Source organism: Leucoraja erinacea, chromosome 16, assembly GCF_028641065.1.
Source record: "Leucoraja erinacea ecotype New England chromosome 16, Leri_hhj_1, whole genome shotgun sequence".
NCBI classification, from domain to species: domain Eukaryota; kingdom Metazoa; phylum Chordata; class Chondrichthyes; order Rajiformes; family Rajidae; genus Leucoraja; species Leucoraja erinaceus.
This window is the reverse complement of record NC_073392.1, coordinates 11,784,514-11,799,926: the sequence shown is the minus strand read 5'-3', so window position 1 is coordinate 11,799,926 and position 15,413 is coordinate 11,784,514. Positions and strand designations below refer to the sequence as shown.

General features: G+C 43.7%; 1 protein-coding gene across 1 annotated transcript in view; it reads left to right on the top strand.

Moving 5' to 3' along the window:
• shq1 (SHQ1, H/ACA ribonucleoprotein assembly factor) overlaps window positions 1–15,413 on the top strand; it is a 354,350-nt gene that overhangs the window by 312,567 nt on the left and 26,370 nt on the right. The window contains exon 11 of the mRNA XM_055647696.1: window positions 4,636–4,756. Within this exon, the coding sequence (XP_055503671.1) occupies window positions 4,636–4,756 (121 nt within the window). The remainder of the gene's footprint in view (window positions 1–4,635; window positions 4,757–15,413) is intronic.

The window sequence follows — 15,413 nt, the reverse complement described above, 5'->3', positions numbered from 1 at the left end:
ACAGTGAGGAGGTGCTGGGTGAACTCACTGTGGTGGATGTTAATTTGTGTTTATTGTGTGTTTTTTTGTTTATTATTACATGTATGGCTGCAGGTAACGACATTTCGTTCAGACCGAAAGGTCTGAATGACAAATAAAGGATCTAATTCTAATTCTAATTCTAATCTTGTATGTCTCACCTGGATTAAAGCTTTCTGCCCGATCACCCACTGATGTCATTTACTTGAGGTAGGAAACTTTACAGTCAGAAGTGTTACAACGACAATGTAAATGTACTGAGATCTATATAACAGTTGCAATTATACAGAGCTGCTATCTAAACTGATTTGAAACTAGATTTATGATCCTGTACTTATCATTTTTACTTCATAACAGCATTGATGAAGAAAAGTACTGTGCAATGGAGGATGCTGAAACTGTTTCTCAAATGCCAATAATTAAAGAAAGATATAGACATTCCTTTTGAGCAATTATACAACTTTGATAAAGCCCTAAAGGCAAAGAACATGCAGAATTTTATCCCAGCTGAATAGGTGCCATAAAATCATTTCTCTGGGCTGTTAAAATATCGACGATCATTGCATGATTATTACTAATAACAGTAATAGTGCTTCTGAGCTGCATTTTCAAAGGGATGTTCTCTGCCAAGTTAGATGTTCGGGAGCTAAGCAGGAAAAAACAACAATGTTTGTTACAGCTTTGAACTGTGTTTGACTCGCACTTGCAATTTGTCTTTGTATAAAGTGTTATCTCACTTATTTGGACTTCTGCATTTTCCACTCACACATCTATCCTCCCTTAGTTAACTTAGACAAATATGTTTTGGCTTATTAACGTCACGTGCAACAAGGTTTAGTTTATTAATGTCGCGTGTACCGAGGTACAGGGAAAAGCTTTTGTTTGCGTGCTACCCAGTCAGAGAAAAAAACTAAAGGGCCTGTCCCACTGTACGAGTTTACCCAAGAGCTCTCCCGAGTTTAAAAAAGAATCAAACTTGTGGTAAGTACATAGCGGGTACATCGGAGCTCGGGACCTCTCTTAGCGGCTCGTAACGCTAACGTCAGGTACTCGGGAAACGCGGTAAGCTCGTGAAGTTTTTTCAACATGTTGAAAAATGTCCACGAGAGCCCTGAGTACCTATGAGCGGCTATTACCGCAATTCTCCGAGTTCGAATCAGGGGAAACTCGGGAGAACTCTTGAATTTCCTCGCACAGTGGGACAGGCCCTTATAGATAGACACAAAATGCTGGAGTAACTCAGCGGGACAGGCAGCACCTCTGGATAGAAGGAATGGGTGACGTTTCGGCTGAGACCCTTCTTTAGACTGCAAGACAAAAAACAATGCTTGAAAACAATCAAACCATTCACAGATAAAGGATAACGAGTACACATTCAGTGCAAGATATAACATTGGATATGATAAAGTACATTGAAAAGTATTTGTTTGCGTGCTATCCAATCATCTAATACTAGCCAAGAGAAAGATACCAGAGTGCAGAACATAGTTCTCAGCATTGTAGCGTAACAGTTCCATAGCAAACACTTCAGTCAATGTAGACACTTGATAAGCTCGCAGATAATTTGTGGTGGGACCTTTTGCATACATTCTGCTTCTGTGCTTTTTAATATACACCTTCAGCATCAATTTATATTATAGGTTTTCATTATAAAGATTATACGCAAGAATGCTACTGTAAATTTGTGATTTATATTTGATGTTTAGAGAGAGTCGGCAAGAAAATATTGTTTTTGATTTGTTGTTAAAACATTTTTTAATGTAGAACAATGATTATTTGGTTATGTCCAAAGAAATATAATTGAAATTGAATGCAATTTTTATGATGGTGGTCCTCCGTTTCGCTGCCTTTTCACCATGGCACGAGTGACAGACAGTGTTTAATGCAATCAGGTACTGCAACGTCACTTGACCTGATCTCTGCAGGTACATAATGTCGCAGCAAGAATAAACCGTATCATGATGAATGAGTAGGAAGCCAGCCTTATTTTGCCCAGGGCCACAAAGGCGACTTGTTGAGCCTATGGTACAGCAGCTATAATCAGCTCGCTCATAAGAGCTTTATCCTCCAGTGCAGATATCCTTATCAGTGGTACATGAACCAGCTAAACTTGGAAATGTAAAGCATAAACCAGTGCCAAAAAATTCAAAATTAAGTTCCCTGTGATGAGGAATTGTTGGCTACGGATGTTTCCGCTGGTGGGAGAGTCTTGGGCTGGAGGCCATAGCCTCCGAATAAAAGGACATACCTTTAGAAAGGAGATGAGGAGGAATCTATATTTAGTCAGAGGGTGGTGAATTTGTGGAATTCATTGCCACAGAAAGCTGTGGAGGCCGCCAATCGATATTTTTAGGCAGAGATTGGTTGATTCTTGATCGGTAAGGATGTCAGGGGTTATGGGGAGAAGACAGGAGCATGGGGTTGAGAGTGAAAGATAGATCTGCCATAATTGAATGGTGGAGTAGACTTGATGGGCTGAATGGCCTAATTCTGTTCTGACCACTTATTAATTTATTCCCATCTGATCTGAAGTAAAATTTCTTGCCAGTTTACTTCAAAATGCCTTGCTCTCTGTATTAAGAATTATGTTCACCTTATGGGTTTTAAGGTAAAACTCAAACCTTCCTAAAGCATGGTCCTGCAGTAACAGCCAGAAAAACGAAGTATATTCTGAACTAGTGAGATTTCACAGCTGTAATAAGAGAATGGAAATAATTATTCGTAGATGAATTGGAATGAAATTGGGGGCAGAAAGAGATTGGATCAATAGCAGTAAGAGACAAGGAAATGATTAAACGTTAGGTAAATCTCTTATGAGATGCCTTAGCTGGGCTTGAGAGATTTATTGGATTTGTGTTAACATTTATCACAGTGCAAGGCTCATTTATAATCCTTAACTCTTGGTGATGAGTTTAGTGGTCAATTACTGTGAAGATCTAGCAAGCAACGTCATTCTTCATTAGTGCAAAGCAAATGCCAGAACAGAACGATCTGACCTGAAATTTTGGGAGATTCGTACTGTAACTCTTCACATCAGTCATCATCCTCTGAATTTCCCAGTGGAAGTTCCATGTTATTGGCAAATTGTGTTGTAAATGCTCTATCCTTTTGCTAGTAAGATTCAGCCTCCCGTCTCAGGGAGAAAAATATTGTTGCATTATTTTAACAATGTAACATTACGCGTATCTCTAAACTAAACTAAAACTGAAGATAGACACAAATTACTGGAGTAATGGGCCTGTCCCGCTTAGGCGACTTTTTAGGCAGGAGACTATGCAGTCGCCACATGGTCACGGTTGGTTTCCGGTTAGTCGCCTTCATGGTCGTGAGGAGTTCCCGCGTTCTGGGAACTAGTTGCGGCGCCTTTATGGTAGCCTTGAATTTTTCAACGTTGAAAAATTAGCCGCCATGGAGAGTAGCGAGAATTCTTGTGCCGTAGGTGGGTCGCCAGGAGGTCCTAGTGGGTTGCCGGGAGGTCGAAGGTTCTCGTAGGTTCTTGTTGGTTGTAACTGGTGCTGACTGGTGAATTTCATTGGCTCATTGGGGAAAAAGAAAACGTAAGCAGTAGTTTTCAGAACCAAGGATAACCGACCGGTAATGTTAAATGTCCGCCGAGCTTCACAGCCATGTATCTCTGGCTTCTTAAAAGTTGTCTCCACTCTTTCTCCCCCCTGCTCCCCCCCCCCCCTTCTTTTAAAGGACTTACCGTACACTGTGCTTTCGCCGTCTTAATTACAGCGCCAACCTTCCTGTTAATTGCGGTGTGTGTCTGTATCATCTTGTCTTTGCACCATGTGCATTTCACTCAGACAGCGCTCCCCCCGCTTGTCCTGTCCCCCGCCTGCATAACGGGCTGGTGAAGGAAGCGGTGTGTGTGTGTGTGTTCCACTCTGACAGTCGCCGTTCCAGTTGCCGGTTTTTCAGGCGACTGCCGGCAACTTGACAGTCACAGGCAGTCGCCTGAAAAAGGGCCTGTCCCACCTTCCCGAATTATTCACGAATTCTCCCGAGATTTCAAACTCGCAGAATGTTCGTAACGAGTCCGTAGGAGGTCGTAGGAGTCCGTGTATATATCGTAGGGGCTCGTTACGCCAGCCGTAGGTACTCAGGGCATCAGGTAAGTCGGGACGTTTTTTCAGCATGATGAAAAATGTCCACGAGTAAAAAAAATAGCCCCGAGTACCTACGGCTGGATTAATCCACGGACTCCTACGGACTCGTTACGAACATTCTGCGAGTTTGAAAACTCGGGAGAATTCGTGAATAACTCGGGAAAGTGGGACAGGCCCTTTAGTGGGATGGGCCCATAAATGAGTGGTTCAGATGGCATCTCAGGGTGATGTTTCAGGTCGAGACTTTTCAGTCCGTAAGTCTGTTTGCTAGCTGTTAGCTGTTTGCTAGGTGAGAACAGGAACCTGGTGCAACTTGGGTGGGAGAGGGATGGAGAGAGAGAGTGCGAATTTCGCTTGGGCCGCTTACAACCCCAGTGGTATGAAAACTCTCTGGCACTGTAAGGCAGCAGCTCCACCATGACACCACCGTGCCACCCTAAGCATTGATGCGAGTAGCAGATTTATTTAGGGTTTACTGAAACATTTCTGTTCTATTTTAAAATAGGTAAGGCTGCTGTTTTGAAATGTTTGCTGGCCATCCACCAAGTCTTCAGGGAGAGTGACCCCGCGTACCTCCTCAACGACCTCTACATCACAGACTACTGTATCTGGATCCAGAAAGTGAAGTGAGTCTTGTACCTTTTCTCAAAAAAAACCCCCCAACTAGTTCATCTGAACAAACTCTAAGGATGATTCTGAAGATAGACTCAACATGCTGGAGTAACTCAGCGGGACAGGCAGCATCTCTGGAGAGAAGGAATGGGTGACGTTTCGGGTGCTAATCTGATCAGTCTGAAGAAGGGTCTTGACCCGAAACGTCCCCCAGTCCTTATATCCAGAGATGCTGCCTGTCACAATGAGTTAATACAGCATCTTTGGTTTAAACCAGCATCTGCAGTTCCTTCCTACACATCTAAGGATGATTCTATCAGGCCTGTGCAAAAATTCTACTCTAGTTTTCATAGTCTACGGATGACATCTTATTGAATTAGAGACATTGAATATGTATGAGCCGAAGGTAAGTGCCTGCCAAAACATGTCATCTTGCATTTATTGTAGTGAAATTCCACATGGTATTTATTAAAAAAATCATCATTTTGAATTCACCAGCTTGTTATTTTTGTTCAACTTGCCTTTTTTTCTCAATGTCAATTGAAGGCTTGTCAGAAACTTTGTATTTTCACACAACACTGACGTTAGAAATTGTCATTTTTGAGCTTCATGTGTAAGATGATGTGCAAGACCTGAAATAAAACTGAAAGCATGGCAAGTAACTAGATTACAGTCAAAGGTTTCCGACTGGTTGTCAGATTGTTAGAGAATAGAGGCCGAGCCAAAAGTGACAGCTTTGGAACGCTGTATGTAAAATCTGTGCAAGCAGTCCAGTTTCAGGTGCTGACCATATGGAAACATAGAAAATGGGTGCAGGAGTAGACCATTCGGCCCTTCGAGTCAACACTGCCATTCAATATGATCATGGATGATCATCCAAAATCAATAATAATAATAATAATACAAATTTTATTTATGGGCGCCTTTCAAGAGTCTCAAGGACACCTTACAAAAATTTAGCAGGTAGAGGAAAAACATGTAAGGGGAATGAAATAAATAGTAGAGACATGACTAGTACACAAAGTAAAGACAGAATTCAATTCAAAACACAATATGAGGCAATTAATGCATAGATGAAAAGGGAGGGGGACGTGGGGCTAAGGATAGGCAGAGGTGAAGAGATGGGTCTTGAGGCGGGACTGGAAGATGGTGAGGGACACGGAATACCCCGTTCCTGCTTTCTCCCCATTCCCCTGGTTCCGTTAACCCTAAGAGCTAGATCCAACTCTCTTGAATACATCCAGCGAATTGGCCTCCACTGCCTTGTGTGACAGAGAATTCCACAGATTCACAACTCTCTGGGTGAAAAGGTTTTTCCTCATCTCAGTCCTAAATGGCCTGCCCTTATTCTTAAACTGACCCCTGGTTCTGGACTCCCCCAACATCGATAAACATTTTCCCTGCATCTAGCCTGTCCCAACCCCATAAGAATTTTACATGTTTTGAAAAGATTCCCTCTCATCTTTCTAAATTCCAGTGAATATAAGCCCAGTCGATTCATTCTTTCATCATATGTCAGTCCCGCCAACCCCGGAATTAACCTGGTGAACCTACACTGCATTCCACACAGGTGATGGCGGTCATGGGGGTGCAATGGTAGAGTTGCTGCCTTACAGCGAATGCAGCACCAGAGACCCGGGTTCGATCCCGACCACGGGTGCTGTCCTGTACGGCGTTTGTACGTTCTCCCCGTGACCTGCGTGGGTTTTCTCCGAGATCTTTGGTTTCCTCGCTAGAATTTAGGAGATTGAGGGGGGATCTTATAGAAACTTACAAAATTCTTAAGAGGTTGGACAGGCTAGATGCAAGAAGATTGTTCCCGATATTGGGGAAGTCCAGGACAAGGGGTCACAGTTTAAGGATAAAAGGGAAATCCTTTAGGACCGAGATGAGAAAAACATTTTTCACACAGAAAGTGGTGAATCTCTGGAACTCTCTGCCACAGAAGGTAGTTGAGGCCAGTTCATTGGCTATATTTAAGAGGGAGTTAGATGTGGCCCTTGTGGCTAAAGGGATCAGGGGGTATGGAGAGAAGGCCTCAGGATACTGAGTTGGATGATCAGCCATGATCATATTGAATGGCGGTGAAGGGCCGAATGGCCTACTCCTGCACCTATTTTCTATGTTTCTATGTTTCCTCCCACATTCCAAAGACGTACAGGTTTGTAGGTTAATTGACTTGGTAAATGTAAAAACTGTCCCTAGTGGGTGCAGGATAGTGTTAATGTGCAGGGATCGCTGGTCGGCGATGACCCACTGGGCCGAAGGACCTGTTTCCATGCTGTATCTCTTTAAAAAAAACTAAACTAAACTAAATAGCAAGGATGTCCTTCCTCAAATTAGGAGATCAAAACTGCGCTCAATACTCCAGGTGTGGCCCACCAAGTCCATACCAACCAGCTATCACTGCACATAAACACTATCGTACACACACTAGGGACAATATATATTTATACCTAATTAACTTTTGAATCTGTACATCTTTGGAGTCTGGGAGGAAACTGAAGATCTTGGAGAAAACCCACGTGGGTCACGGGGAGAACATACAAACTTCGTACAGACAGCACCCATAGTCGGTGTCAAAACCTGGTAAGGCAGCAACTCTATCGCTGTGCCACCGCGCCACCCATTTTGTCTTTTACTTGCGACTATTAGGTATTTCCACATCTGGCGAGACCCTTAACGGCATTTATGTACAGAGGGATTTAGGGGTCCAAGACCATCACTTCTTGTAAATGGTAACACAAGTAGATGGAGTGGTAGAACAGGCATATGGTATGCTTGCCTCCTTGGTCAGGACATTGTGCGTAAGATTCAGGAAGTCATGATGCACCATAATAGGATCCAATACAGGAAGGATATCGAGGCTTTGGAAGGGGTACCTTTAGAATGGAGATGAGGAGGAATTTGTTTGGATAGAGGATGGTGAATGTGTAATTCATTACCAGAGATGGCAGTGGAGGCCGTCACGGGTATTTTTAAAGCAGAGATTGATAGATTCTTGATTTGTAAGGGCATCAAAGGTTAAAGGGAGAAGGCAGGAAAATAGGGTTGAGAGGGAAAACATGTCAGCCATGATCGAGTGGACGAGCAGACTCAACGGGCCAAATGGTCTAATTCTGCTCCAATGTTACTTGATCTGATGAATGTGAAAAAAAGACTTTGTGAAAATCTGATGACAAGCATATTGTAAGAAGTTTGCATTACTAATAAACATCAGTAAACTGGCAATTTAGAATGATAGACACAAAAAGCTGGAGTAACTCAGCGGGACAGGCAGCACCTCTGGATAGAAGGAATGGGTGATGTTTCGCGTCGCGACCCTTCTTCAGACTGGTTCGGGGGTAAGGGAAACGAGAGATATAGATGGTGATGTGGAGAGATAAAGAACAATGAATAAAAGATATGCAAACAAGTAAAGATGATGAAGGAAACAGGCCATTAGCTGTTTGTCGGTGAAAATGAGAAGTTGGTGTGACTTGGGTGGAGGAGGGATAGAGAGAGAGAGGAATGCCAGGTCTACCTGAAGTGAGAGAAATCAATATTCATACCACTGGGCTGTAAGCTGCCCAAGCGAAATATGAGATGCTGTTCCTCCAATTTGTGTTTAGCCTCACTCTGACAATGGAGGAGACTTAGAACAGAAATGTCTATGTAAGAATGGGAAGGAGAGTTAAAATGTCCAGCAACCGGGAGATCAGGTTGGTTCAAGCGGGCTGAGCGAAGGTGTTCTGCGAAACGATCGCCCAGTCTGCGTTTGATCTCGCCGATGTATAAGAGTCCACATCTTGAACAATGGATACAGTAGGGGGTTGGAGGAGGTGCAAGCGAATCTCTGCCTAACCTAAAAGGACTGTCAGGGTCCCTGGACAGAGTCGAGGGAGGAGGTATGGCGACAGGCATTGCATATTTTGCGGTTGCAGGGGAGGGTACCTGGGGAGGGGGTGGTTTGGGTGGGAAGGGATGAGTTAACCAGGGAGTTGCTGAGGGAACAGTCTATGCGGAAGGTGGAAAGGGGTGGAGATGGGAAAATGTGGCTAGTGGTGGGATCTCATTGGAGATGGCGGAAATTTTGGAGGATTATGTGTCGTATGCGAGGGCTAATGGGGTGAAAGGTAAGGACTAGGGGGACTAAGGACTAATCATAGTTGCCCATGCAGTACAGGTATTGATGTAGGTAAGGGCTCGGGCATTTCTGAGGTAGAAATGGTGTACACATCACATCACTTTGAACACATCTCATTCCCTTGTACAGTGCATATCTGGCAAAATAAGTTACTATTGATTGCTGGAAGTACTCACTTGAGTCTACTGCATATAAATCAACAATGCTCAATTTCTGGGAGAAAATAATCTGGTCTATGCTAGATCACTGGGGATCCTGGTTGTCAATAACAATTCCCTGGTATCTCTTCACTTCAGCTAGGCATTATCATTTATTTAAAACGGAAATATTTCACCATTGTATCAAAGTGGATTTAAAAGCTGCAATGAATCAGTCTTGAGAACAAGGTGTACTAAATGTTAACATAACTGTTATTTACTGTTGGGAAAGGTTGAGATTGTAAATCCATAATGTCATAGTGTGGAAACAGGCCCTTCGGCCCAACTTGCCCACACTGGCCAACATGCCCCAGCTATACTAGTCCCGCCTGCCTGCGCTTGGTCCATATCCTTCCAAACTTGTCCTATCCATGTACCTGCCTAATTGTGCTGCAATGTGTTGTATTTACTTTGTTATTCTTTTACAGGGCATTTTTTATCCTGTTATCCTTGTAAAAGATCAAAACGATTATTCGTGAAGGAGATTTCACCGATGTACTTTTGTTTTGATAGCTATAACTGGTGTTTTTTGGAGGGGTAAATACGCCTGGGTTAAATGGGAGTGTGGTGGGATCTTGGAGAACACTCTGAAGGGAATGAGCACCTTAGTTATATTGCATAAGTACAGTACTTGGTTTCAAATGTCTATTATTGAAGTGCTTTGAAAATATATACAGGTTTTGCGATAAATACAGGTTAATTACCAGATTGTTGATCAGCTTCATAGTTTTGTCAATACAACAAATCATTTCACGGGAGTTACTGAATCAACTCTTTCTTGAATCTGCAAAATAGTTGTTTTAGTTACATCACAGAAACAGGCCCTTCGGCCCACCGAGCCCGCACCGGTCAATGATCAACCTGTACACGAGGACTATCCCAGGCACTAGCGACAATTTACAACTTTTACCAAAGCCAGTTAGCCTACAAACCTGTACTTATTTGGAGTGTGGGACGAAACCGGAGCACCCAGAGAAAACTTACATGGTCACAGAGAGAACGTACAAACTCCCTACCGACAGCACCCGTAGTCAGAATCGAACCTGTGTCTATGGCGCATTAAGGTAGCGACTCGACCACTGTGCCAGTACGATAATTCTGGATCATTTCTGAATCTTCCTGACATCCTGATTCTACCCAGACGGAACATCATACGTGAGTAGTGGGTGACCCATTATGATGATTTATTTCAAAACAATGCTGGAGCAAATCAGTGGTTCAGGCACTGGGGATTATGGATAGAAGATGTTTCGGGTCGAGACTCTTCTTCAGACTGATACAAGACGGGGGTGGGTTTGAGAGTGGCAGGAGGGAGAAAGTTGGAGGGACGAGAGGCAGGACAAAGCCTGGCAGGTGGACACAGGCGAGGGGGGGTTGGGGGAGGGGGGGGGGGGGGGGGATAGGCAAATGGTTGGAACACATTTTTTTTTTGAAAGGTGTGATTGTTCCCTGTTGTTCAAAGAACAGTTCAACTGTAGCAAAGCAAGCTAAACTAATAAAATGAAATTAAGCAAAAAGCAAAGCAATGCCTCCCTCTGACAGCAGAGGCCGCTAGTGATTCAAATTTCTGACAAAATAAATGTTCTACTACACTTTCTTCCATCCAATATTGAGGAATATCAGCTTTCTGCATCTGCAGCCTCTTATGTCTCATCAACACCTGCCAGCCTCTGTCCCTACCCCTCAACTCCCCCTTCCCTCCCACCCATCTGCCCTCTTCACCTGCTGCCACCTATCACTTGTCAGAGGGTCTCGGTCCAAACTACCGACCACCCTTCTACCTCCAGAGCTCCTGCCTGACCCACAAAGTTCTTCCAGCAGTTTGTTTTATGCATCGCTCCCCATCCATTTTTGGGATGATTTCAACTAAGAAATGTATCTGAAGTTTTCTTCAGAAACACTGTTAGAACTGCTGTGGCTAACACGAGAAGTTAAAGATGGTATTTAAACTCAACTAAACTAGAGATACAGAGCGGGAACAGGCCCTTCGGCTCACTGGGTCTGCATCGACCTGCGATCTCTGCACACTAGCACTGTTCTACACACACTAAGGAAAGCCAGTTAACCTACAAATCTCTGAGTCCTTGGAGTGTGGGAGGAAACTGAAGATCTTGGAGAAAGGCTGAGCAGGTCACGGGGAGAACGTACAGGCAAGCACCTGTAGTCAAGACTCTGGACTTGAATCCTGGTCTCTGGTGCTGTAAGGCAGCAGCTCACGATCAAAGTAATAATCTACAAATGTTGCCAAAAATGGCAGCCAGTCCAAGGATGGAGAATACTTCAGAACTCAGCAGCTAGGTAAGGAGCATGGTATTGATAAAGAAAGGGAAAGTAGAATATAAAGCTAGGCTAGCAGGAAACAAATTCAAGCCATATAAACCTCGATAAAAATGGAAGCATGTTGTGACTCGTAACCTCAATAGTTCAATGGTTAGAAAGGACCTGCGGATGCTGGTTTACACCGATAATAGACACAAAATGCTGGAGTAACTCAGTGGGACAGGCAGCATCATGGAGTGAAGGAATGGGTGACATTTTGGGTCGAGACCCTTCTTCAGACGAAGGGCCTGAAGAAGGGTCTCGACCAAATGGTCAATGGCTCTACATTATCATGTGCAGATGTAGAGTGAAATTATTATTTTGCATTCAGTTCAATGATTGCCATACTCCAGGCTTCAAGAGGTTACTAAATGGAGAATGGATTGCCATTGAGAGAGTTAAGCACAATGAGAATGTAACATTTGTCCAGTGTTGAAGTGACATTTGTAAGTGAAGAGTGAAGAGTGAAGAGAACCTCTGATAGAGGGAATACGTGTACTCATTAGCTGCTGTTTATGGAGGCAGGGGGGACGCACAAAATGTCAACTTAAAAACCGAAAATGCTGAGCCGGTCCGGCTGCATTTGTGGAAAAGGAGCAGAGGTAAACGTTTCAGGTCAAAGACTGTCTGTCAACACTCGGAGAGAGCCAGGATTGAACAGACGGATAGAGGCAAGAATAGAGATGGCCACCCTTGTCTAAGTAGATACGCACAAGGCGTTGGTCGTGATGGTATTTAGGCTGCAGGCTAGAGCTTGCATAACATTCAAGCTATTTATAATTTATAGTCTCTTTAGAGTTTATGTTAATAATAATAATAATATCTTTATTGTCATTGCACGTCAGTGCAACGAGATTTAGTATGCAACTCCAACCGATGAAAAAGAAAAGTAAAATAAATAAATAAGCTGTGTGGCGTGACCATCCGAGGGAGACAGTCCAGGGGGGGTGGGGGCCACTCAGCAGGGCCGGTTCAGAGCCGCTGTAGCTCTTGGAATAAAGCTGTTTCTGTCTCTGGAGGTATGGGCGTAGAAGGCCTTGTAACGTCTGCCGGAGGAAAGTAGTTCAAACAGTCCGTTACAGGGGTGTGATTTTACTGTGGGGGCAGGCGGGGCTGCTCTTGTAGTCAGTGATGTCCCCGACACCCTGCCACATGTTCTGGTGTCCGCGGTATTGCAGTGTTCTACTACTCTTTGCCTGTGGATGTCTTTGGCCTTTTTTATGCCTTTGTTCAGGTTCGACCTGGCCGCACTGTAGGCAGAAGTGTCCCTGGATTTAAAGGCATTGTTGCGTGCCCTTAGCAGATCCTCAACCTCCTTGTTCATCCAGGGTTTCCGGTTTGGGAACATCTTTATTCGCTTGTCCACTGTGACAGTCTCCACACAGCAGTTGATGTAGGAGAGCACAGTGGATGTGTACTCCTCCAAGTCTACCTCTGTTCCACTGGTAGCCTGTTGTACAAACAGGTCCCAGTCGGCGCGATCAAAGCAGTCCTGGAGTTGTAGAGTGGCGTCCTCGGGCCATATTTTGACCGTCCTTATTGCAGGTTTGGTCTTGTGGATGAGGGATTTATTATTATCTTGGAGTGAAAACCCCACCTGCTTTGCATGCTATCTGAAGCGATCAGATATATTGTACTTTCAGTAAATACAATCAAATCTAACTCGAGTACAATAGCTAGAGCCATGGTGAAGACACAGAGCGCAGAATATAGTTTTCAGCATCGTAGCGCACGTTCCATGAACACAGTCCAATGTCCGCAATGGGGTGGAGGTGAATCGGACAGTACCTTGGCCTTCGGAAGGATCGTTCAGAGGCCTGATGACTGGGGAGAAGATGAAGTCCCTGAGTCTGCATGTGTGAACAGATGGTTATTATAGCTGAAGATAGACCCAGCAAGCTGGATAAAGGGGATAGATGACGTTTTGGGTTGAGACCCTTCTTCAGACTCCTTTATTTATAATAGAAACATAGAAAATAGGTGCAGGAGTTGGCCATTCGGCCCTTCGAGCCTGCACCGCCATTCAATATGATCATGGCTGATCACCCAACTCAGTATCCTGTACCTGCCTTCTCTCCATACCCCCCTGATCCCTTTAGCCACAAGGGCCACATCTAACTCCCTCTTAAATATAGCCAATGAACTGGCCTCAACTACCTTCTGTGGCAGAGAATTCCAGAGATTCACCACTCTGTGTGAAAAATGTTTTTCTCATCTCGGTCCTAAAAGATTTCCCCCTTATCCTTAAACTGTGACCCCTTGTTCTGGACTTCCCCAACATCGGGACCAATCTTCCTGCATCTAGCCTGTCCAACCAATGCTGTATTTCGAAGCAGATTAATGTTGGGGATTCGCAGTAAGTTTGAAACTACCTCCACACTTTACAGTAACACAACAAAAGGTGAGATGCAGGTTATAACAGTTGAAGAAAGTCTTCATGTTACAGCACTTGTGTTCGTTCTTGTCTTTATTTTCCCAGTGAGACATCTACCCTCCTTTTAATCAAATCATTTAACGGAACTGCTGTGGTATCTTTGCGATGGAGTCTCTCGCCCCTTGACATTTGCTCCCCTTTAATCTCTGGTCAACATCTTTCCACACCGTAGAGCCGTGCCTGACAGTTTTTCACAGCAGTTTGTATATCGCAACTAATGTCACGTTTAGTATTCCAAAGTGTTACCTGAAGGCTGTGCTAATCTGCCGCATCCAGCAGCAGATGTGGCCTTGAACAGGTGCTAGCAGATGGCGGTGATAATTGGCTATGCTGAAGATGTTTTTTTGAGGCGAGCAGATGTTGTGATGTATTGCTAGTAAATCCGATGACCTTCAGGTTTCAGATGCAGGTGTTTGCATGTTGGGTCTTATCGGAACAAATCTAGAATGAAAATTGCTTGATAAATCTGATTGCCGTCTAGTTAGAACTGTTGTAGGGGTTTAGTGTTGGAATTCAAGCCAATGGCAAAGCGAAGATCTCAGAGAAAGGCCACGCAAGTCACGGTGAGACAGCACCTGTAGTCAGGATCGAACCCGGGTCTGGCGATGTAAGGCAGCAGCTCTACTGCTGCGCCACCATGTTATTGTTATGTGTTCATTATGTGGACATGAGTGTAGAGAGCCATTACAGAATTTTAACATAAGATAGTTTGAAATATAGTGAATGTTTTTGAACAGTGGCAGGCTAATAGAATAAAAGGATGTAACTCCAGAATTTCTTCAATCAGAGGGTGGTGAATCTGTGGAATTAATTGTCACAGAAGGCTGTGGAGGCCAATGGATATTTGTAAGGCGGAGATTGACAGATTCTTGATTAGCACGGGTTTCAGGGGTTACGGGGAGAAGGCAGGAGAATGGGGTTGAGAGCAAAAGATAAATCAGCCATGATTGAATGGCAGACCTGATCGGCCGAATGGCCTTATTCTGCTCTTAGAACTTATCAATTTATGAATTTAATCAACTTGCATGAAGTGATCATTGTGGGGTTAAAATAAAAAGGTGCGACGTAAAAGTATGCACCTGGTAAATAAATATTTAATCCTGTCATCCAAACTCCTGATTAATCTGGAAAGAGATTCTAAATGAAGTCTGAAGAAGGGTCTCAACCCGAAACGTTGCCTATCCATTTCCTCCACAGATGCTGCATGACCTGCTGAGTTTCTGCAGCACTTTGTGTTTTACTCTAAACAGAATCCTTGGACTTAGATCTTGTCCCATTTTTAACCTGCCATTCATCCTGTATGTATATGTCTGTATATATGCGTGTGTATATATGTCTATATTATATATATATATATATATATATCTATATATATATATATATATATATATATCTATATTACTAAATCTCTGATCTTGACCGCTTTTGGCCGACTGTGATGAGATTTCAGAGAGAACGCCGCCACTACGGCTGTCATTTTTGGCCACCTCGCTCAGAGCCCCCCTCCGCCGTATGAGTGCGGAGGATTTTATCCGTCGATGAAAAATGAGAGAGATATTAATGTTTTTACAAAATTCCCCATTCTCTCTGCTGCT